The 23653-nt window shown below is 45.6% G+C and overlaps 1 protein-coding gene across 1 annotated transcript in view; it reads right to left on the reverse strand.

The window, feature by feature from the left end:
* Positions 1–23653, reverse strand: part of LOC139262948 (15-hydroxyprostaglandin dehydrogenase [NAD(+)]-like) — a 168460-nt gene that overhangs the window by 62701 nt on the left and 82106 nt on the right. Inside the window, exons 3-4 of the mRNA XM_070878303.1 lie at positions 9714–9820; positions 7532–7628 (exon numbers count right to left, since the gene is read on the reverse strand). Coding sequence (XP_070734404.1) covers positions 7532–7628; positions 9714–9820 — 204 coding nt within the window. The remainder of the gene's footprint in view (positions 1–7531; positions 7629–9713; positions 9821–23653) is intronic.

Below are 23653 nucleotides of genomic sequence, written 5' to 3' on the forward strand. Positions count from 1 at the left end.
ACGTAGGTCCCCTGCAGTCAGAATCAGGGGAAGTCATAACTGGGCACAAAGAAATGGCAGACCAATTAAACAAGTACTTTGGTTCGGTATTCACTAAGGATATAAAACGGGTCAGAGGGTCTAGTAAGGAGGAGGAACTGAGGGAAATCTTTATTCGTCGGGAAATTGTGTTGGGGAAATTGATGGGATTGAAGGCCGATAAATCCTCAGGGCCTGATGGACTGCATCCCAGAGTACTTAAGGAGGTGGCCTTGGAAATAGTGGATGCATTGACAGTCATTTTCCAACATTCCATTGACTCTGGATCAGTTCCTATCGAGTGGAGGGTAGCCAATGTAACCCCACTTTTTAAAAAAGGAGGGAGAGAGAAAACAGGGAATTATAGACCGGTCAGCCTGACCTCAGTAGTGGGTAAAATGATGGAATCAATTATTAAGGATGTCATAGCAGTGCATTTGGAAAATGGTGACATGATAGGTCCAAGTCAGCATGGATTTGTGAAAGGGAAATCATGCTTGACAAACCTTCTGAAATTTTTTGAGGATGTTTCCAGTAAAGTGGACAAGGGAGAACCAATTGATGTGGTATATTTGGACTTTCAGAAGGCTTTCGACAAGGTCCCACACAAGAGATTAATGTGCAAAGTTAAAGCACATGGGATTGGGGGTAGTGTGCTGACGTGGATTGAGAACTGGTTGTCAGACTGGAAGCAAACAGTAGGAGTAAATGGGTACTTTTCAGAATGGCAGGCAGTGACTAGTGGGGTACCGCAAGGTTCTGTGCTGGGGCTCCAGCTGTTTACATTGTACATTAATGATTTAGACGAGGGGATTAAATGTAGTATCTCCAAATTTGCGGATGACACTAAGTTGGGTGGCAGTGTGAGCTGCGAGGAGGATGCTATGAGGCTGCAGAGTGACTTGGATAGGTTAGGTGAGTGGGCAAATGCATGGCAGATGAAGTATAATGTGGATAAATGTGAGGTTATCCACTTTGGTGGTAAAAACAGAGAGACAGATAATAGTGACAGATTAGGAAAAGGGGAGGTGCAACGAGACCTGGGTGTCATGGTACATCAGTCATTGAAGGTTGGCATGCAGTACAGCAGGCGGTTAAGAAAGCAAATGGCATGTTGGCCTTCATAGCGAGGGGATTTGAGCACAGGGGCAGGGAGGTGTTGCTACAGTTGTACAGGGCCTTGGTGAGGCCACACCTGGAGTATTGTGTACAGTTTTGGTCTCCTAACTTGAGGAAGGACATTCTTGCTATTGAGGGAGTGCAGCGAAGATTCACCAGACTGATTCCCGGGATGGCGGGACTGACCTATCAAGAAAGACTGGATCAACTGGGCTTGTATTCACTGGAGTTCAGAAGAATGAGAGGGGACCTCATAGAAACGTTTAAAATTCTGACGGGTTTAGACAGGTTAGATGCAGGAAGAATGTTCCCAATGTTGCGGAAGTCCAGAACGGGGGGTCACAGTCTAAGGATAAGGGGTAAGCCATTTAGGACCAAGATGAGGAGAAACTTCTTCACCCAGAGAGTCGTGAACCTGTGGAATTCTCTACCACAGAAAGTAGTTGAGGCCAATTCACTAAATATATTCAAAAGGGAGTTGGATGAAGTCCTTACTACTCGGGGGATCAAGGGGTATGGCGAGAAAGCAGGAAGTGGGTACTGAATTGCATGTTCAGCCATGAACTCATTGAATGACGGTGCAGGCTAGAAGGGCTGAATGGCCTACTCCTGCACCTATTTTCTATGTTTCTGTGTTTCTATGTTTGGAGGTCTGTACACAACTCCCACTAATGTTTTTTGCCCTTTGGTGTTCTGTAGCTCTACCCATATAGATTCCACATCATCCAAGCTAATGTCTTTCCTAACTATTGCATTAATCTCCTCTTTAACCAGCAATGCTACCCCACCTCCTTTTCCTTTTATTCTATCCTTCCTTAATGTTGAATAGTCCTGGATGTTGAGTTCCCAGCCCTGATCATCCTGGAGCCATGTCTCCATAATCCTAATCACATCATATTTGTTAACATCTATTTGCACAGTTAATTCATCCACCTTATTGCGGATACTCCTTGCATTAAGACACAAAGCCTTCATGCTTGTTTTTTTAACACCCTTTGTCCTTTTAGAATTTTGCTGTACAGTGGCCCTTTTTGTTCTTTGCCTTGGGTTTCTCTGCCCTTTACTTTTCCTCATCTCCTTTCTGTCTTTTGCTTTTGCCTCCTTTTTGTCTCCCTCTGTCTCCCTGCATTGGTTCCCATCCCCCTGCCATATTAGTTTAACTCCTCCCCAACAGCACTAGCAAACACTCCCCCTAGGACATTGGTTTCGGTCCTGTCCAGGTGCAGACCGTCCGGTTTGTACTGGTCCCACCTCCCCCAGAACCGGTTCCAATGCCCCAGGAATTTGAATCCCTCCCTGCTGCACCACTGCTCAAGTCACGTATTCATCTGCGCTATCCTGCGATTCCTACTCTGACTAGCACGTGGCACTGATAGCAATCCCGAGATTACTACTTTTGAGGTCCTACTTTTTAATTTATCTCCTAGCTCCTTAAATTCGTTTTGAAGGACCTCATCCCTTTTTTTACCTGTGTTGTTGGTACCAATGTGCACCACGACAACTGGCTGTTCTCCCTCCCTTTTCAGAATGTCTTGCACCCGCTCCAAGACATCCTTGACCCTTGCACCAGGGAGGCAACATACCATCCTGGAGTCTCGGTTGCGGCCGCAGAAACGCCTATCTATTCCCCTGACCATTGAATCTCCTATCACTATCGCGCTCCCACTCTTTTTCCTGCCCTCCTGTGCAGCAGAGCCAGCCACGGTGCCATGAACTTGGCTGCTGCTGCCCTCTCCTGATGAGTCATCCCCCCCAACATTACTCAAAACGGTGTATCTGTTTTGCAGGGGGATGACCACAGGGGACCCCTGCACTACCTTCCTTGCACTACTCTTCCTGCTGGTCTTCCATTCCCTATCTGGCTGTGGACCCTTCTCCTGCGGTAAGACCAACTCGCTACACGTGCTACTCACGTCATTCACAGCATCGTGGATGCTCCAGAGTGAATCCACCCTCAGCTCCAATTCCGCAACGCGAACCGTCAGGAGCTCGAGGCGGATACACTTCCCGCACACGTAGTCGTCAGGGACACCGGAAGTGTCCCTGAGTTCCCACATGGTTCAGGACGAGCATAATACCCGACCGAGCTCTCCTACCATGATTTAACCCTTAGATACACTTAAATACACTTAAATTGGCAAACCAATGTTAAAAGTTACTGACTAATATAAAAAAGAAAAAGAAAAACTACTCACCAATCACCAGCCAATTACTTACCCCCTAGGCTGTGACGTCACCTTTCTGTTTCTTTCGACTTCTTTTTTGCCTTCTACCTGTAGCTGCACCGGCTGGGCCTTTTATAGGCCTCTGCTGATCCCCGGACTCACGCCTCAGCGACCACGAACTCCCGCTGCCTCTCACGGCCTTTTATAGGCCTCTGCTGATTCCCGGACTCACGCCTCAGTGACCACGAACTCCCGCTGCCTCTCGCGGCCTCTCAATTGGAGGCACAGGCCAGGGCTGTAAACGCCTTGATTCGGGAGGATAGAAACGCCTCCAATCAAGCCGCCCAAAATGAGGTGTGCGTGCTCTATGGGACCTGGTTGCTGGGAGAGGGACGGAGTAACCTCGAGGATCTGAGACAGGGACAGGTCCCCTCCTGGATCAGCAACGAGCACTTAGCAGCACTGCACCCTTAAGATAATGTTTTGAGTCCTTGCCAACTTCGTGTAGCGTCAGAAGCCTACCCGGTACTGGTGGACTGTGGAAAGTCAAACCATACCATCATGGGTGTGGTGGTCAGGATGCCCGTGATGGGGGCATCCCCACGACCAGCACCCCTGTACTGAGTGGAGAATGTGGGAGTCATTCGTGGAGGGGTGCATGTTCGATTCCAAGAGGTCCCACCTTATGTCACAATGTGGGAGCACACTGTGACAGGTACAGACCTCTCGGGTTGTCGGAGCCGGGGAGCACAGGTAATCCTGTGCCCCCAGCACTTGAATGCTTTTGCAAGGCCACAATGCGGGTTCAGCACTGTTGGGGCAGAGCCTATCAATTGCACAATGGAGGTAATGGCCCCTAACCACACGCCTCCACAGGTAGCATATGTTGGCAGTGGGACATATTGTGTCACCACAAGTGCCCAACGGTATGAACACGGACCGGGAAGGTGGTGTCTAATACGTACAGCAGCTTTTGCTTTAAACCCAGGGCAGAGATTTAAGTGACACACACCAGAATCACACCCATCCCTGAACCTTCCACCATTCACCTCGGTACAAAACAACCTCAGTCACCTACAACAATATGTCGCCCATTTTGGCTATCCCATTGCCCCACTATCTGAGAAACATACAGCCCTCCTCCAGGCAGTGGATTTGTCTCAAAAACATTTTTACACCATGGAGCAGAAAACTGAAATTCTAGCAGGGGAGATTGCCCAGATTAAACCCCCAGCATGGTGGGATTTGGGGATACAGGGTGGGATCGCTTGCCTTAGTAATCGGCCAACTCCTGATTGTAGCATATCTGCTAGTTACACGCTGTAAGCTCAGGAGAAAAAGAAAAAGAAAACAGTTCCTCAGCCAGGAGAGCCGTTGCTAAACACTCAAGGTGTGTAAACAAAGCTTGACCGCAACACTCAGGCGGTTTTGTTATTCCCAGGGATGACTGCGTTTTCATACATGGCCCCTGGGGAGTTTGCAGGGCAGGTTTCTTTGTTTTACGGTTAAGACTGAAATGAGACTCAATGTACAATTACTGCTGTCACCTTAAGTACATATATGTATATTGCGGTCGTATATTGTAACCTGTTGGATTCTGTGTTTTGTACCGCGTTAAAAGGAATTACAATATATATCGACGGGATCAGTTTAGAGTTAAACTGGGGAAAGTTGGGCAACTTGAGAGACCTAGGGTTTTCTCACCACCCTGAACTTTGACACACTCGAGTGATGTCTGACTGTGTCAGAGGGGGGATTATGTAGGGGAGGACGAAAACCCCCTCATTTTTCCCAGAAGGAAAAGAGCTGTGGGATCTGACAGTGCTGCAATATGAATTGAAACCAAGACGATTTGACCTTGGCAGAGCAGTGATTGGACGGGGGAGGACACCGGAGGGCCAATGGTGGGACAGAGTCAGCCCGAAGCATGGGGCTTTCAAGCCAATGGGAGAGCACTTGCTCGAAAACTGTGGAACTGACTCATCGCAATTATCGGGCTATTGTCTTCCCCATGTTTACACTATGGAGGGAAATTATGCAGACCTTCAGAAAACTAGGGAACCCAAAACAAACCAAGGGCCTACACAATGGCTACAGGAGGCCAACGCAATCAACACCTACTCAAACCTTGAGTAGGTTAGGAAAACTGAGTTGGAGGGAAATTATGCAGACCTTCAGAAAACTAGGGAACCCAAAATAACCCAAGGGCCTACACAATGACTACAGGAGGCCAACGCAATCAACACCTACTCAAATCTTTGAGTAGGTTAACATCAGTGGAAAAAACCCGCAATAATCTAAAACTGCTGCATTTTTCAAAATCACAAAGCCCACCAATGGGAAGGATCGATTTCAGCAGGAGAGGCGGACTGGATAATCTGGCTATAAAAAGGGGTTTCTGACCCAGTGTGTGTGGTTCCCTGCTCTCGTGATCCAACAACCAGCAAGCCTCTCGACACTGAAGGAAAACCAGTGTCCGAAGACACCGAAGATAGAAGAAACAAACCACCAGACTGCAAAAGGCACAGTAGTGAGTATAACCTCTGGTACCCAGAGCTCCCAACTCAGTTAGGCCAGGAAAGGTGGGAGGTTGGGCATTGTACTGCTAAACTTGTGTAAAAATTTTCGTTGTGTCCGTTTAGTGGGATTTAGGGGGATTGTTTTGTTGGGGATTGTTTGTTGAGATACACCTTGTCAAATAAATTGGAAGCCTAAGTTCCTCTTGGAATCACCTTGTCTCAGTTCTATTGTATTACATCTCCTGATCGTGAGTCTTACATCAGAACAGTGTAAGGGAAGCTAGGAGCGCCTTGAAAATGCTCAACTCTGTATCACAGGCTAGGGAAGAAGGGGTTAGGAGTGTTTGACACTCACAGGTGCCTCACAGGCTAGGCATAAGCTGTGGGGACGCACGAGTCTCAAAACCCCCTTCATAAGCTGTGGACACAGTCTCTCCAGGGGTGCTCTTGCAGCACTCAGGGTACCTCACAGGCCAGGCATAAGCTGTGAGGGCAGGAGCCCAGAGAGAGACACCCAAGGCACAACAACACTCCCCAAGAACCCCTTACACCAGAGATGAGTTAATTTCAACACAAGCCCACAGAGGGACCTGAGCCTTTGACCTTGTGAATCAGAGGTGAGGGTGCAACCACTTAGCCAAGTAAAAAAAAGTTAGTAGGATTAAAAGTAGAAAAGTTACCAGGCCTAAATGCATCCCTTAATACTAACACGGCTTGACACTCGTGTGACTGTCCAGAAGTGCTCCACAATGCATCAATTATTCTTGGAGTGTTGTCTCTGTTGTTATGTCAGCAGAGATTGCGATTGTTTGCGCACTAGGTCCGTGCAGCAGAGTTGGTCTCCATTCGTCTTGGTTAATCCTTACCACTGGACCAAGACCTAGCTCTGTCAAGCCCGTGTGGTGGCTGGTGTGCAACATTAAAAAATCCACACACAGACATCTTCCACCCTTCGGGACCTGAAATATTAGGTCCTTCATTGAAACACCTGTGAACTCATTCCTTCTTGGCGTGGAAGCTGGTCATCCTTGATACGAGGGACTGCATATGATGATGATGAGGCAAAAATGCATTACGACTTACTCCTATGTGACAGATGTTGTACATACTTAAGCTACTGTTGGAATAAATGGTGGTTTCAAACTGAATTCGAGCACAGAGTGAACTATAATTCATACTCGATAAAAGATCATAGAATCTTACAGGACAGATGGAGGCTATTCGACCCATTGTGCATTGCCGGCTCTTTGAAAGAGCTATCCAATTAGTCCCACTCTCTCTGCTCTTTCCCCATAACCCTGAAGTGTTTCTCCTCTTCAAGTATTTATCCAATTCTCTTTTGACAGTTACTATTGAATCTGCTTTCACCACCCTTTCAGGCCGTGCGTTCCAGATCACAACAACTCACTGTGTAAAAAGAAATTCTCCTCATCTCACCTCTGGCTCTTCTGCCATTTATCTTAACTCTGTGTCTTCTGGTTAATGACTCTTTGGCCATTGGAAACAGTTTCTTCTTATTTACTCCACCAAAACCCTTCATGATTTCGAACACCTCCATCAAATCTTCCGTTAACCTTCTCTGCTCTAAGGAGAATAATCCCAGCTTCTCTCGTCTCTCTGTGCAACTGATAGTGTTTCAACTTCTCTTGATAGAAAATGTTAATTATATGAAAAGAAATCTGTGGAAATGTAACATTTATCAGTTCTTACCTGACATGGAAGCTATGTTCACAATACTGCCACCCTTCCCGCCATGGTCACACCTCATGTGGTCCAAAGCCAGATAACTTGCTTGTATCAATGCCACCTACATAAGAGCCCAAAAATGATTACAAAAAATATCAAGTGTAAAATTAATCAAGCAAGTTAGACACAACTATATGTTCTGCACCTATCACCCCTGTGCTTGCTGGCCTACATTGGCTCCCGCTCCACAATGCCTCAATTTCAAAATTCTCATCCTTTTCTTCAAATCCCTCCATGGCTTCGCCCCTCCCTATCTCTGTAACCTACTCCAGCCCCACAACCTTTCAAGATCTCTGCGCTCCTCCAATTCTGCCCTCTTGCGCATCTCCGATTTTAATCGCTCAATGATTGGTGGCCGTGCCTTCTGTTGCCTAGGCTCTAAGTTCTGGAATTCCCCCCGTAAACCTCTCCATGTCTCTACCTTTGTTAAGACACTCCTTAAAACCTACTTCTTTAACCAAGCTTTTAGTCATCTGTCTTGATATCTCCTTATGTGGCTCGGTGTCAAGTTTTGTTTGCTCACGCTCCTGTGAAGCGTCTTGGGATGTTTTACTACATTAAAGGTGCTAAATAAATGCCAGTTGTTGTTAGTAAAAGCTGCCCGGGCCCTTCCCTCTTCAGCGTTTACCCTAAACACTTTTACCTAATTCACTTCCGTCAAAATTCTCCTCAAAACGTACCTCTTGAATTGTGCCTTCCACTGACCCTAATCCCTGTCCCGCCATTCCTAAATGTTCCCTAAAGTACCTGGGAGATTATATTACATTAATGGCACTATATAAGGGCAAGTTTCTCGTACAGAAACCCGTAGCTGAAGAATTCCAGTCATTAGAGGGAATTTTGAATTGCACCAAAAATTCTGACAGTTGCGGTTTAGCAAAGGTGGGTGGGCCAAATGGCCTCCTTCTGTGCCGTAAATTTTGATGATTCTATGAAAGTATCTGAATCTGTATATCATCAGAGATACAGAACAGAAGAATATCCATTTTCAAATACTTTATTTAATCTAGTATAACATAATAAAAGCAACATTGACTTGTCTGTACTCCCAGATACTATGCTGGCTCACTAACACCCTCAATTACTGAAGCTTGTCCTTTTCTGCAATTGTTTACTCTGCTGAACAATATAACTTTCAAAACAAGTTAGAGAACATTTTTGATTACTTGGAAAATGAATAAAACTGGTTTAGTATCTTTATAAGAAGAAAATATTGATTCAGTTATATCAACACATCAGCTCATTGTCAAAACGTTTCAAAGCACTTCTCCAATTACTTTTGGTGTGCAATGACTTATTGCCAAATAAGCAAAATACCACAGGCATTCTGTGCCAGTAACATCTTGCAGACAGCAATGAACACAGGGACATAGGAACAGGAGTAGGTCATTCAGCCCCTCAAGCCTGTTCCACCATTCAATTAGACCATGGCTGATCTGTATCTAAATTCTATTTACCCTTACCTAACAAAAATCTATCAGTTTTGACATTTTCAATTGACTCCTAGCCTCAACAGCTTTTTTGGGGAGGAGAGTTCCAGATTTGCACTACCCATTGTGTGAAGAAGTGCTTCCTGACATCACCCCTTGAATGGCCTAGCTCTCATTTTAAGGTTATGCCTCCTTGCTCTGGAATCCCCCCATCAGAGGAATAGTTTCTCTCTCTCTACCCCATCAACTCCTTTAATCACTTTAAACATCTCAATTAAATCTCCGATACTGAAAGCAATACAAGCCTAGTCTTGTCCTCATAACTGAACCGTTTTTGTCCCCGATATCATTCTGGTGAATCTGTGCTGCCAACTCCCCCCACCGCCTCTCCCCTCCCCTCACTTCCAAGACCAATATATCCTTCCTGAGGTGCAGTGCCTAGAACTGAACGCAGTACTCTAAATGGGATCTGACTAGCGAAACAAAAACACAGGGAAGCATATGGAAGAACATGAAGAAGCTTTTGACATAGGCCTCCTCAGCTGAGGGAGAGCAATATGGAGGCAAAAAGCCAGCAAGGGTGAAGATATAAGGGGCAGCAGAAGGAAGAATGATTTGAAAAACAGGGTTATGTCCATATATTTTTTGAAAGAAACATCCTTGAATTATATGGATAGATTTGGTAAGGAAACAGCGTTTCATTGTACGATGCTTACCAGATTGACAGAAATGGTCTTTTCCCAGGAATTTTCATTGTTTATTCCAGCATTATTGCACAGTACATCTAGTCTTCCAAACTGCTGCAACGTTTTACTAAAAACATCTGGTGAAACAACGAATGATTTTTGATTTGGTTGATCAGAATTAAAGTCTGCATTTTCCATGCAGCGTTGTAGATTGGAGGGACACTTATCATATTTGGGTCAATGGAAGTTTTCAGGAAGTTATGAATTCACACGGCTTTTGCTTGCTTCGTGTGGCATTTTTAGCACGGCTTCGAATGAAGTTCCCCATTTTATGTAAGGAGAGAACGGCAGGCTACCATTCCAAGTGCGGTCTCTCCCTTTGGTTCAGAAGCAAATTATTATTTAAATGGGGAGCGATTACAAAATGCTGGGGGTCCTTTTACCTGAAACACAAAAAGTTAGTAAGCAGGTATAGCAAGTAATCAGGAAGGCAAATGGAATGTTGGCCTTTATTGCAAGGGGAATGGAGTATAAAAGCAGAGAAGTCCTGCTACAACTGTACAGGATATTGGAGAGACCCCATCTGGAGCACTACGTACAGTTTTGGTCTCATAGAAACATAGGGCTAGACTTTCCACTTTGTGGCTAAGGCCGGAAAAAATGGGCCTTGTTCCAGCGATGCTGATCGTCGACTCAAGGCCCATTTTCTTTTTGCGATTTTCCACTCGGCCTTAGCCCAGCGATGTCAAATGGGCGATGTCATTTCTCGCGATCTCCTGAGTGCCCAAAGAAAACGGAAGTGAATGAAAAAAAAAAAGCTTGCCTAGCAACGCATTACTGCGCATGTGCAGGTTGATTTTTTTTTCAGGTTGATGCTCCTTCCCGCGTTTTGAGAGGTCAAGGGTCTTCACACATGCTCAGAAGCTCTGTGTGGGTCTGGGAGAGAGCGAGAGAAAGAGAAAGATAGAGAGAGGAGAAAGGAAGCAGGTTATCTAATGCTATTGAAAATACAGATAAATTTAAAGAATGGAGGGAAGAGAAGGGCCAAACCCTTCAGCGAAGAGACAAATGAGGCCCTGGTGAATTGTGTAAGCGCGAAGTGGGAGGATCTGACATGGGGTGGACATGGGAAACCTCCAGCCCGAGCATATCGAAGGATTTGGGCAGAGATTGCCGACGTGGTCACGTCGGCATCAAATGAAGCCCGGACACCGGACCAGTGCCGGAAAAGATGGAACGGTCTACTGGCGGCTGCAAGAGTGAGTTGAAATTTAAATTAGAAATCATCCATATTTATTATTTAATGTTGTGTGGAAAATCTAATTAGAATCTGCAATGTTATATCGTAATCTTTAAGCACGACTAAGTAACTAAATTAGGATTAAATTATGATTACATTTATGCACCGCAACATAAATTTTAATGTTACAGTATGAAATATCTTCCTATGCAATGTATTGCAAACTTGAAATGTAACTTATAAATCTGTCAGTCCTAAATGTTTATTGCCAAATCCATCTGCTTATGCCGTGCAATGTTACCTTATCTGTTACAGAAGAAGATTTCCATCAACCAGCGGGAGCAACGCAGGACGGGCAGGGGCTGTGCCATGCTGCAGTTGCTCAATGCATACGAGGAGCTTGCAGTGGCCTTGGTGGGGCCAGAAAGCCGTTCGGTCACAACCCGTGGTTACAAAAATGCGGGTAATCCTATGCAATAATATTTTAATTTGATATTTAATTGACTTATACTATGAGATGTACTATTGATCTTCAAATGAGGTCATGTTAGGCCTGGTGACTGCTTGTGCATATGGGCTTATGGTAATGTTTTGAGTTCTCAATTGAGATGAATTGATTTGCATTGTTAAACGTTGTTTATAACTTCCATTTGTCTTTCAAAGATCAACAAGTACTGATGGAGTCAACGGACACATCCACTGACCAGTCGGGACACTCCCAGGAGGAAGAGCCAGAGGAGGAGCCAGTGCAGACTCCTGCTGCAGCTGTGCAAGAGCAGGAGGAGGAGGAGGAGGAGGAGGAGGAGGGAGAGGAGGAGGAGGAGGAGGAGGAAGAACAGGAGATTTATTTTTGTGGGGAACAACCTGCAGCTATTTCTTTTGAGACAGATGAGGCACCGGGACCAAGCGGTGTGCAGGTGGTGATGCTAAGGTGCGTGACATTGTACACACCGACCCCACGGCGGTCCGGTCAGCATGCTATGCACTCGCCTGCCACGGAGGACCAGACGGAGAGCTTACTTTCCCTGTGCAGGGAAATGGTCGCGATCGGTCGCGACCTTATCCAGGGGTTCGCGGGTTTCTCAGACAATTGGAGCCAGTTCTCCACAACCTGGAGCGAGTTCTGCTCGCGCTTCTCCAGCTGGTCTTCTGAGCAGTCACAGACTGCTCGGGAGACGTTGGAGACGATCAGGGAGCAGACAGCCGCAACAAATGCCCTATGGCACGCGTTGCTGGCTGGACACAGCGCTGCACCCCAAGGTGTCGTGTCCGCTCACAGCGAGACCCCAAGCACACAAGCGAGTACGGAGGGCACAGTTCCTCTTGACTCGGAAGTAGAGCCTGAGGCTTCTGCTTCCGCTCCGTTACCTCCACCACGGCAGGAAGTCTTGCCGTCCCACTCTGCACGACATCTTGGTGTCGGTCTGCGGAGACCAAAACGGGCGGGTGGGGTGCGAACACGGGGTGGGACAGGATCTGGAAGGAACATGGCCGCAGGTAGGGAGAGGGCAGTACTTCTCAATAGTTCACTTGTTTTAAAATATTCACTTGTTATTATCACTTTATCACTTTATTATTCTCTTGTTATTGTTACTGTTATTGTTATTGTTACTAAATTGTATTCAATAGTTAAATGTTCACTTGTTATCATTACTTAACTGTTCACTTTCCATTCTTTCTGAAATAGTCATTTGTTATCATGACTGAAAATGGTCACTTGTTATCATGACTGAAATGTTCACTTGTTATCCTAACTAAAATGGTCACTTGTTATCCTGACTAAAATGGTCACATGTTATCCTGACTGAAATGTTCACTTGTTATCCTAACTAAAATGGTCACTTGTTATCCTGACTAAAATGGTCACATGTTATCATGACTTAAATGGTCACTTGTTATCCTGACTAAAATGGTCACTTGTTATTATTACTTAAATGGCCACTTGTTCTTTAAAATGTTCAATTTCTTCTTCTTCTAATGTTTTGGGGATTTTGAGGGAAGGGTGGGTTGGTGCGAGGGGTGGGGGGTTGGAGGGAGGGTGTTGTTCATTAGTTCTTTAAAAAATTCATATTTCTTAATTAAAAAAAGTTTTTTCTACAACTTTTGTACCTTTTCTCTTACATACATAAGTTTTACAACGTACAGTTTTTCATGCATATTCGTTTGTTTGTTCTGTTGCCCCACGGAAATGAAACTCTTGTTTAAACGTAACTGTAATTGAACTTTAGAATATCAACAATAATAGTTCATGCGGAGCGTTCATTAATGAGCTGCTGACGCAAAAGCTTAGCGTCCGTGTAACTGCCACTGACTCCTGGTCTTCGGGAAGGCTGTGGTGGTACCGGTGCTAGATCGCCATGTTGATTAAGCTCCCCTATGTCCTCAATAAACTCTCGGTCTGTGTCACCCTGGTCATTGGGAAGCTTTCCATCCTGTGAGCATAAAGGGCCTCAGTCACCTGTGTCGAATGCAGCAGTGTGTCGCGTGCTGAGAGATATGGCTGATGTCGCCAGCTAAAGCCTGAAAAGATCCCGATGCATAAAAGGCAAGGGCAGCAGTAACCTTCACCTCAATGGACAGTGTGGTTCTGATGGTGCTGGAAGGCTGCAGATTATCCTTGAGGAGTTGACATATCTCATCCATGACCTCCTTCCGGAATCGCAGCCTCCTCAGACAAGCATTTTCAGACAAGTTCAGTGAGGATTGCTTCTCCAAGTACCTTCGTTGCCTATACGGTCTCTCCTCTGTCTTCGTCTCCATCTACACGTTACTGTGCCACCTCTTCGATTGATCCTTTCAGTAACCAGTGTGTGATCAGTTGTAATTAAAGGCAGAGACAGCATAGGCCCCATAATCACTATCAATATCAATAATTACTTTCACTGATTTTAATAATCTCTGCACTCTATACTCTCTAATCACTGTAAAAGTGCCCTTTCTGTAGTCTCTAAGCTGTATACCAGTCAGTTTGATAGGCACCAACAATATCATTAAATAACTTCACTATGTAAAAGCTATTTACTAAATAATTCCAATATATGAGATCTATTTAGCATAAATAAGTTGATAATACCTATTTATATTCCCTGTCCCAAATTTCTGAGTACAATTTGCTTCAATTTTACTCTCTAAATAACTCAGAGTTAATTCTCCACCCTTCCTCAGAAGCTAAAAATGGCATCCATAGTTTCCATTTCCCTCTCTAAGGCCCTGAAAAAGCAATTATTTTTGAGCACTCTTTTGGGCCTTGCATCGGCCCAACGAAGTGCATGCTAGATGCTGAAACTTGGGATGGGCCTTGTGTGGGCAATCATTTGGGCGATCATCTTGGCGATCAAAGTGGAAACTTGAGGGCTTATTTTTCCGGCGATGTTTTAGACCTAGTTTTCACTATTTGCTCAAAATGGGCGATAGAGGTCCGTTTTGGGTGATAGATGGGCCTTAGATGAACGATGTGAAGTGGAAAGTCTAGCCCTATATAGAAACATAGAAAATAGGTGCAGGATTAGGCCATTTGGCCCTTCGAGCCTGCACCTCCATTCAATAAGATCATGGCTGATCATTCACCTCAGTACCCTTTTCCTGCTTTCTCTCCATACCCCTTGATCCCTTTAGCCGTAAGGGCCATATCTAACTCCGTTTTGAATATATCCAATGAACTGGCATCAACAACTCTCTGCGGCAGGGAATTCCACAGGTTAACAACTCTCTGAGTGAAGACGTTTCTCCTCATCTCAGTGCTAAATGCCTTACCCCTTATCCTTAGACTGTGTCCCCTGGTTCTGGACTTCCCCAACATCGAGAACATTTTTCCTGCATCTAACCTGTCCAGTCCCGTCAGAATTTTATATGTTTCTATGAGATCCCCTCTCATTCTTCTAAACTCCAGTGAATACAGGCCCAGTCGATCCAGTCTCTCCTCATATGTCAGTCCTGCCATCCCGGGAGTCAGTCTGGTGAACCTTCGCTGCACTCCCTCAATAGCAAGAACGTCCTTCCTCAGATTAGGAGACCAAAACTGAACACAATATTCCAGGTGAGGCCTCACCAAGGCCCTGTACAACTGCAGTAAGACCTCCCTGCTCCTATACTCAAATCCCCTAGCTATGAAGGCCAACATGCCATTTGCCTTCTTCACCACCTGCTGTACCTGCATGCCAACTTTCAATAACTGATGTACCATGACACCCAGGTCTCGTTGCACCTCCCCTTTTCCTAATCTGCCGCCATTCAGATAATATTCTGCCTTTGTGTTTTTGCCCATAAAGTGGATAACTTCACATTTATCCACATTATACTGTATCTGCCATGCATTTGCCCCACAGATGCTCTACAGCGCTTCTGAGAGACTCGGCATTTTCTATTCAGGCTCCTTTCTTGCTTGTGTATTATTAATATTCTGCAGGCTCCATTGCATGACTGCTTGACCATCAGGATAACACAGTGAGGGCCAGAGCGCTCTCGTCTCCCTGTCGCCGCCCGCCCCCCCCGGTAGTCCGGGCACGCTGCCAGCATTTGCATGTGATGAGCGGGGAAGAGGTGAGCAGAAGTGGTCACAATGCGGATGTGGGGGCAGGTATCGAAGGGCGGTGTGAGGAAGCAGCTGTCGGTATCACTGCCCGATTTTCCCCAATGTTTCCATTACTATCCTGTCCAATTCGGGGCTGGATAGAGGACAATCCAGGTCTTATACTTTAGTTTTTACAGATGTTACACCTCTACAAAATAACTCACCTTGCTCTTGCTGTGATGTAGCCAGATGAGTCTGCCTGGGCCTAATTGTTAATATAAACATTGTTCAAATCTGAAAGTTCAGGTATTTTCTCCACATTACATACTCAAAAGTGAAATGAAACATTCTAGTAAGGGAGCAAATAAAGCTCATACTATATTATTACACTTCTCATCATCATCAAAGGTGGTCCTTTGAACGAGGATTACTTGCTTCCACATGGGTTCAATGACCTCCAATTGAGGGGATGGAAGATGCTGTGCGTGGATATTTTTAACGTGTGGTGACGGTTGCACATCAGCCACCACACGGGTTTGACAGAGCTAGGTCTTTATCCAGTGGCAAGGGTTAACCAGGATGACTGGAGGCCTGCTCTGCTGGTTTAGCGTTAAAGCGGATTTCCTATTTTGCATAGTTTCATCAGTACTTTGTAGGTGTCAGCTGTGGCTCAGTAGGTAGCACCCTCGCTTCTGAGTCAGAAGGTTGTAAGTTTAAATCCCACTCCAGGGACTTGAGCACCTAAATCTAAGCTGACACTCCAATGCAGTGCTGAGGGAATGCTGCATTGTCGGAACTGCTGTCTTTCAGATTTACAAGAATGTTGCTTGGACTGGAGAATTTTGACTATGAGGAAAGATTGGAGATGCTGGGTCTGTTTTCTTTGGAACAGAGGAGGCTGGGGAAGACCTGATTCAGATGTATAAAATTATGAAGGGCCTGGATATAGTGGATAGGAAAGATCTGTTTCCCTTGGCAGAGGGGTCAACAACCAGAGGGCATAGATTGCATATAATTAGGGGAAGGTTTAGAGGAGATTTTAGGGGAAATGTCTTCACCCAGAGGATAGTGGGGGTCTGGAGCTCATTGCCTGAAAGGATGCGAGAGGCAGAAACCCTCACCACATTTAAAAGATTCTTGGATGTGCACTTAAAGTGCCGTAACCTACAGGGTTACGGACCAATAGTTGGAAAGTGGGATTAGGCTGGATAGCTCTTGGTCGGCCGGTGCGGACACTATGGACTGAAATGGCCTCCTTCCATGCTGTAAATTTCTATGATCCTATGAGATGTTAAAGCGAGGGCCCGTCAGATCTGTCAGGTGGATGTAAAAAATCTCATGGCACTGGAAGAGCAGGGGAGTTATCCCCGGTGTCCTGGCCAATATTTCTCCCTCAATCAACATATCAAAAACAGATTATCTGGTCATTATCAGACTGCTGTTTGTGGGAGCTTGCTGTGTGCAAATTGTCTGCCGCGTTTCCTGCATTACAACAGTGATTGCACTCCAAAAGTACTTCATTGGCTGTAAAGCGCTTTGAGATGTCCAGTGGTCGTGAAAGACGCTATATAAATATAAGTCTTTCTTTCTTGTAAAAATTTGCAAAAGGGATTTTACGTTTTAGAAATGAAAAACAGAAGGCCTTGTATTTATATAGCGCCTTTCACAACCTGAGTACATCCCAAAGCGTTTTACAGCCAATGAAGTATTTTTGAAGTGTAGTCACTGTTATAATGTAGGAAATGCAGAAGGCAATTTGCGCACAGCAAGCTTCACCAACAACAATGTGATAATAACCGGTTAGCTGTTTTTTTTGTGATGTTGATTGAGGGATAAATATTGACCAGGACTCCCAAGATGACGTGCCTGCTCTTCTTCGAAATAGTGCTGTGGGATCTTTTACACCCTCCTTCGAGAACAGACAGGGGCCTCTGTTTTACGTCGCATCTGTAAAATGTCAACTCTGACAGTACTGCTCTGGAGTGGCAGCCTAGATTTTTGTATGAGGGTGGGATGTGATCCCACAACCTTCTCGCTCAGAGACGAGAGTGCCACCCACTGAGCCTCACCTGTTGGGAGCGCCAATCATGGATTTGTGAGTCCTTTCCCCTATGATTTTCCATCTGTTACAAATGAATGATGTGCAGAAAATGATGGGGAGTGCGTCTGCCAAATGCCGACCAGTTGTGCGTGGACTGTAAACACATTCGACTAGATGTACTTAAAATGCAACGGGTGTGCGAGCCGGTACCTGTGTAAGGCTCTGCATATCTCATTTTAAATCTTGTTAAGAAAAAATTGCACTGATTCACAGCCATTCTGGAAGACAGGCCGGTCTTTGAATCCAATTATTTTGGAGATATTGCGAGGATGTTTAACGTGAACCCTGTTATTCCGCTAGAGTTGCTTATATTTTAATTAACGTTCACTATATCAGGCTCAGCATTGTAGTGCACAGGACGAGGAATCAGTGTCAGATCGAGCTGGAAGAGGAGATGTGGAACTAGAAGGCAGGAGCTCAGAGCTGCAGAAACTGCAGAGATCTGGTGAAACATTGTATACTAACTTTGAGAGGGCAGGTTGAGAGAGCAGTTAAAAAAGTTTACGGATCGTGGGCTTCATAAATAGAAGTATAGAGTACAAAAGTGTGGATATTGTGATGAACACTGGTTCGGCCTCAACTGGAGTACTGTGTCCAATTCTGGGCACCGCACTTTAGGAAGGATGTGAAGGCCTTAGAGAGGGTGCAGAAAAGATTTACCAGAATGATTCCAGGGATGAGGGACTTCAATTACGTGGATAGACTGGAGAAGCTGAGGTTGTTCTCCTTGGAGCAGAGAAGATTGAGAGGAGATTTGATAGAGGTGTTCAACATCATGAGGGGTCTGGACAGAGTAGATCGAGAGAAACTGTTCCCATTGGTGGCAGGGCCGAGAACCAGAGGGCACAGATTTAAGATGATTGGCAAAAGAACCAAAGACGATATGGGAAAACATTTTTTTACGTAGTGAGTGGTTAAGACCTGGAATGCACTGCCTGAAAGGGTGGTGGAGGCAGTTTCAATCGCGGCTTTCAAAGGGAATTGGATACGTACCTGAAGGAAAAAATTTTGTAGGGCTATGGGGAAAGAGCACGGGAGTGGGACTGGCTGAAGCGCTCTTGCAGAGAGCTGGCACGGGTTCAACGAGCCGAATGGCCTTCTTCCAAGCTGCAGCCATTTTAACTCCAGCACAAGTTCATCAATCAAATTAAACCCGGGCTGTACATTTTGCCCGTTCATACTACGACCCATCCCCACGTTATCAGATTGAAGCCATTGCTCCTCAAAATAACCTGTTAAATAACCTGTTGCCCCATTCTGTGTCAGGCCCTGGATACCTTGGATGGGAATCGGACCGTCTCCGCTTTGCTCCCAATCCACCGCTATGCTCGTTGCAACATATTCTAATTATTTTCGCAGCCGATTGTGTGAATTTGACTACTGCAAGGATTGGGGAGCACAATGGTATGACTACGGTCCAATGTCTGCTGTTTTTATTAAATATATTCAATTCCTTCTGCAGCCTATTCTGTTAAGCATTGGAGTCTTCCATCTTCAAATGAAGCCAACATACTTATAATCCTGCCAAAACCCTCCCTAGTGACCCAGTGGCCCGAAGTTTTAAAAGCGCGAAGGCTCTCGCCTTTAAGTGAACGGAAGAGCCGTGGTGATGCGGCGCCGTGATGATGTCATCATCACGCCCCCAACTTCCGCCCCTCAGTTGCTGTCATCGGCTCGATTTTGCGCCTCAGGTGTAGTCACCGCTCCCTTTATCACCAACTTCCGGATCAAAACAAAAGAAAACAAAGAGCCCAATTTTGCGAAAGGGTCGATCTGAACCGCAGCTGCGGTAAAAAGCACCGTTTCGGGCGGGAGGCAATTTGTACCTCTTGCTGTCCTTACCCGATCTGGGCTATACCACTCCAACACCAACAAGATTGATTCTTAACCTTCCTCGGAAGTGGCCTAGAAAGCCCCTCAGTTGTATTGAATAGAGCAATTAGGGATCAGCGATAAATACCGAACTTGCCAGCGACACGCTATGAATAAAAGTGTTTTTATTAATGATAACATTGATTCTGTGTATGTATAAATGTTAAAAGTGTAGATTATACGGAAAGGTTGAGTGTTGAAACAAAATGGAAGCCCACAAGCTTCCAGCGTGGCCTGTTTGTGTATTGTCTTAATTGGAAAGCCATTAACTTGATCTAATCAAGAGATGGCTGGGCCAGTCCAGACAGCCACATGTGTGAGGAGAGCCAATAAGGAACTGCCCTGAAACCAAGACCCAATCCTGGGGCTTTCTGAGAAACAATGGACTTAAGGAATATAAAAACACAAGGCAGAGATTGCTCTGTCTCTCCTTCTCTCCTGGGCACATGGCAAGACCTCCCGCTCAAAGATCGGCCGAAACAGCAGGCCGTGTGTTCAGCCAGCCAGCCTGAGGAAAGTGACGTATACCTTTTCATAAATCATTATTGTAACATTGTACCTGTTGTAACTGTCAATCCATAGGGTAATTGACGACTGCTGTTAGATGTGCATGTGTGTGTGTGTTTTTAATAAACTGTTCCGAATTGTTTTAAATGAATCATCTCACTGTCAATTTAATGCCCGAGATTTAGAAATCTTACAACACCCACATCTTGAAAATGAATTTTTTTTAAATTAGCACTCTTTCAACAGACAGAATCGAAGTTTGGAATTTCCTTTAACGCAATCATTTCATCAGCACTTTTTTTTTAGATGATTATTTTTTATTTATGGTATAAACAAATTGCTTTATGAAGACTTATTCATGGCTTTGACTTCACTGCTTATGCGTTGCCAGGCCAACCAATGATGAGCCATAACTTGCATCCTATGGATCTTTATAATGTACAGTGTGAGCTGTGGCTCAGTGGGTAGCACTCTCTAGGTGGGAGGGGCTAGGAGTGAGCAGGTTCTGCTGATTACTGCAGGAGTTGGAGTGAGTTTGTAAAATGTTGTTGGTGGTTTTTTTTTCAAATTTTAGGGCCTTTTTGGCCCATAAACATCAGCCAAATGGCTGCTGAGGGGCCTGGAGTGCCGGGCCTCTCAGAAGACAATGCTCCCAGTGTGAATTTAATCAGCTGAGAGAATGTCTTGAGAAGGGAGAATAAAAGGCCCAAAGATTTGGGCCAGGGCCTCAGGAGGTTTCGAAAAGAAAACATAGTGGTGGTTCACTACCAGGATAAGAAGATACAAGCTTGGGGTATTATCTAGGCAGTACATGAGGACTGCGGTGAGGGAAGTTGCTTTGCTTGCCGACCAAAGCCGAATGTTGGATTCGAAGTGATGTTCAGTGGCCGAGAGGAGGTGGAAAAACTTTTATTGAGCCTGAAGGTTGGTGATTAAGTACTTGGATGTATCTTTGCTGTATTCCGAAGAGATTGTGGTTTCAATCTTAAATCTGCCAGTTTATGTTGAGGACGATGTGTTGATAAAAAAATTGGAGTTGTGGGACTCAGTAATAAAGAGGAGATACTATCCTGGAACTTGGGTAGCCGATGGAACTCGTTATGTAAAAGCGCGGTTCCCAGAGAGGGTGAAGTCATTGCCCAACAGCATGAAATTTGTGACAATTGAAGGAGTGCAGTACTTCTGGGTACTGCAGAATAACCAGGTGAAGGTTTGCTATTACTGTCTTGGACACAACCATCTAGTAAGAAGCTGTCCAGACCTGTACTGTTATAACTGTGGCAAGTTTGGACACATCGCTCGGAGCTGCAAGGCAGAGAGCTGTGCGGTTTGTCACAAAGGCCCCACCCGCTGTGAGTATGAGGCAGAAAGAATGGGAATGAGGAGATGGGAGAAGGAACAGGAGGTGTGAATGGAGTGGCCCGAGGAGCGGAGCAAGAGGCGGACACAGCCGCCGAACGGAATGAGGAAAGAGCGCAAGAAGAGGCAGAAAATTGAGGAGGAGAAAACAGGATGGAGATAATGGAAGACGCACCAAGTATGGTGGAAAAGGACAAAGTTAGTGGAGGACATCACGGGTCAGGGACAGAGTCGAGCCATAATATGGCTCGCCTTCAGGTGTCCGTGGGGATAGGATAGGTGGGTGCGGGGTAAGTGTAAGTACTCCAAAGAGAGACGGGGAGTTGTACACCTTGGGGAGCAGGAGGGGGCAAGACCAGGAGAGGGTGCAAGAGGCAGGAGCCTTAAAGGGGCAGCAGGACAGAAGTGGGGAGACAAAGATGCCAAAAGGGAGCAAGATGGGTGGAGATGCGCCATTGTCCCAGAGAGAGAAGTAACGGGGAGCAAGTGTCGGCGGTGGAGGTGAGGCTGAAGGGAGTGGCACTGTTGGAGAAAACATGATAGCAGGAGGACTCTCAAAGGGAGATTCTGTATCTGACAGGGAACAGGGATGGAAGATTACAGAAGAGCTAGAGAGTGAGAGTCAGAGGAAGGAGACAAGGAATTGGGGGGGGGGGGGGCGGTGGGTGGGGGTGCATCATGTGGAAAGGGAAAGATTAGTGAGGAGCAGAAGGAGGGAGAAGGGACAGGTCCACGGCCTAAATTTAATGTAAGGAAGAGGCTGAAACTGCAGGGGAAGTTCAAACGGGAGGTGAAAAAGAGCTGGAGGCTGCAGGAAAAAGCAACAGCTGTCCAAAAGATTGGGAAGGAGCATGGGAGGAGGGAAGAGCCAGAGATTTAATGATGCTGGGGGGATTATCAGGCACACTTCTTTTATTAGGAGCAATGATTACATTGGTGAACGGACTGAGGGGGAGGGGGGGGGGAGAAGAAATTGCAGCAGTTGTTGCAGTGTTTTAAAGACACTGACCTGTTGCATCTGCAAGAAACTTTTTGGGATGCGGATATCCTAGAAAGAGTTTGGAAGGGAGAAGTGTTTGTAAGTTGCACAAATAATAACTGTAGAGGGGTGGCTGTTTTAGTGAATTCATCCATAAAAGAGAATGATGCATTGGTGGACAAGGACACTGAGGGGAGATTTTTACAGCTAAAGGTACAAATGGATGAATTGAATTGTGATCTCTTTAATATCAATGCGCCGAATTGCAAGCAGCGTGAGTCTTTTCGGTGTTTATTCACAGAAGTGGCAGAGGCAGCAAACTTGTATAGTGGGGGAGTTTAATCTATTTTTATCTCGGATGGACATTTCAGCCCAGATGACCTTTAAGGATGATAACTCCAGAGAGATGATTGTAAAAATGATGACATTTAAATTTGAAAGACTTATGGGATCGGAACCCCATAAAAAGGGAGTTCTCCAGAAGAGATTTATTATTAAAAAAAAGTATTTTTTTAGTGACCACTCAGCTATGGTTCTTAAAATTAGGAACAGCAGAGTTAAGATCGGTCTAGGGGTGTGGATTTTAAACAATCAGTGCCTGAAAGAAATTGCTTTTAAAGAAGGGATTTTAAATACAATAAAGAATGCTCATGTAAGGGTCGAAAATCCAGTGCTAAAAAAATGGTCCCGGTAACAAGGAAACAGAGCATGGGATCATCCCATACACCCTTTTAATCGAACTTTGGCCAAGGCAAGCCTCAGGAAGAAAGGTAGGCTGGGAAGGATGTCTGTGGCCAGACACTATGTGAATTTGGGGGCCTCAGGCAGGCTGAGAAGCCAGCCAATCCCGGGAGAGTGCATCCTGGGCCGGCCAATCAGTGAATCGCGCCGGGCCAGAAGCAGGGAAATCGTCGACCAATGGGGAATACCCGGCCCATTTTGTAAAGAACAGCTTACCTGGATCTAATCAAGGAGATGGGCCTGTTACCAGCCCATTACCCATGTACATAAAGACAATAGGAAAGCCTCACACCTCAGTACATCCCGACCCTGACACAATAGCCAGCCAGATGATTAGGCACCGAGGTGCATAAGAAACAATGCTTTTCATTTAACACCTCATCCCCACCTCGACTCAAACAATGAGACATTGATTCAGTTTGGGCGCAAAAGGGGCCGGAACTGAACCAGATATAAAGGCAAGAGCACGAAGAACACACAGGCGGAGAAGGAGACGCACACAAGAAGGACACACACTCGGAAGGAGATACACTCAGACAGAGACAGAGACAGAGACCTGACGACACCTCGAAGGAAGAGAGAGGGACTCAGCCTCGCAGCAGATAAAACCTCCGAGGACGACTGGAGAAGCCCGATTTAAGGTGGGACCCACTATACCTGT

This window comes from Pristiophorus japonicus, chromosome 1, assembly GCF_044704955.1.
Source record: "Pristiophorus japonicus isolate sPriJap1 chromosome 1, sPriJap1.hap1, whole genome shotgun sequence".
Lineage (NCBI taxonomy): Eukaryota > Metazoa > Chordata > Chondrichthyes > Pristiophoridae > Pristiophorus > Pristiophorus japonicus.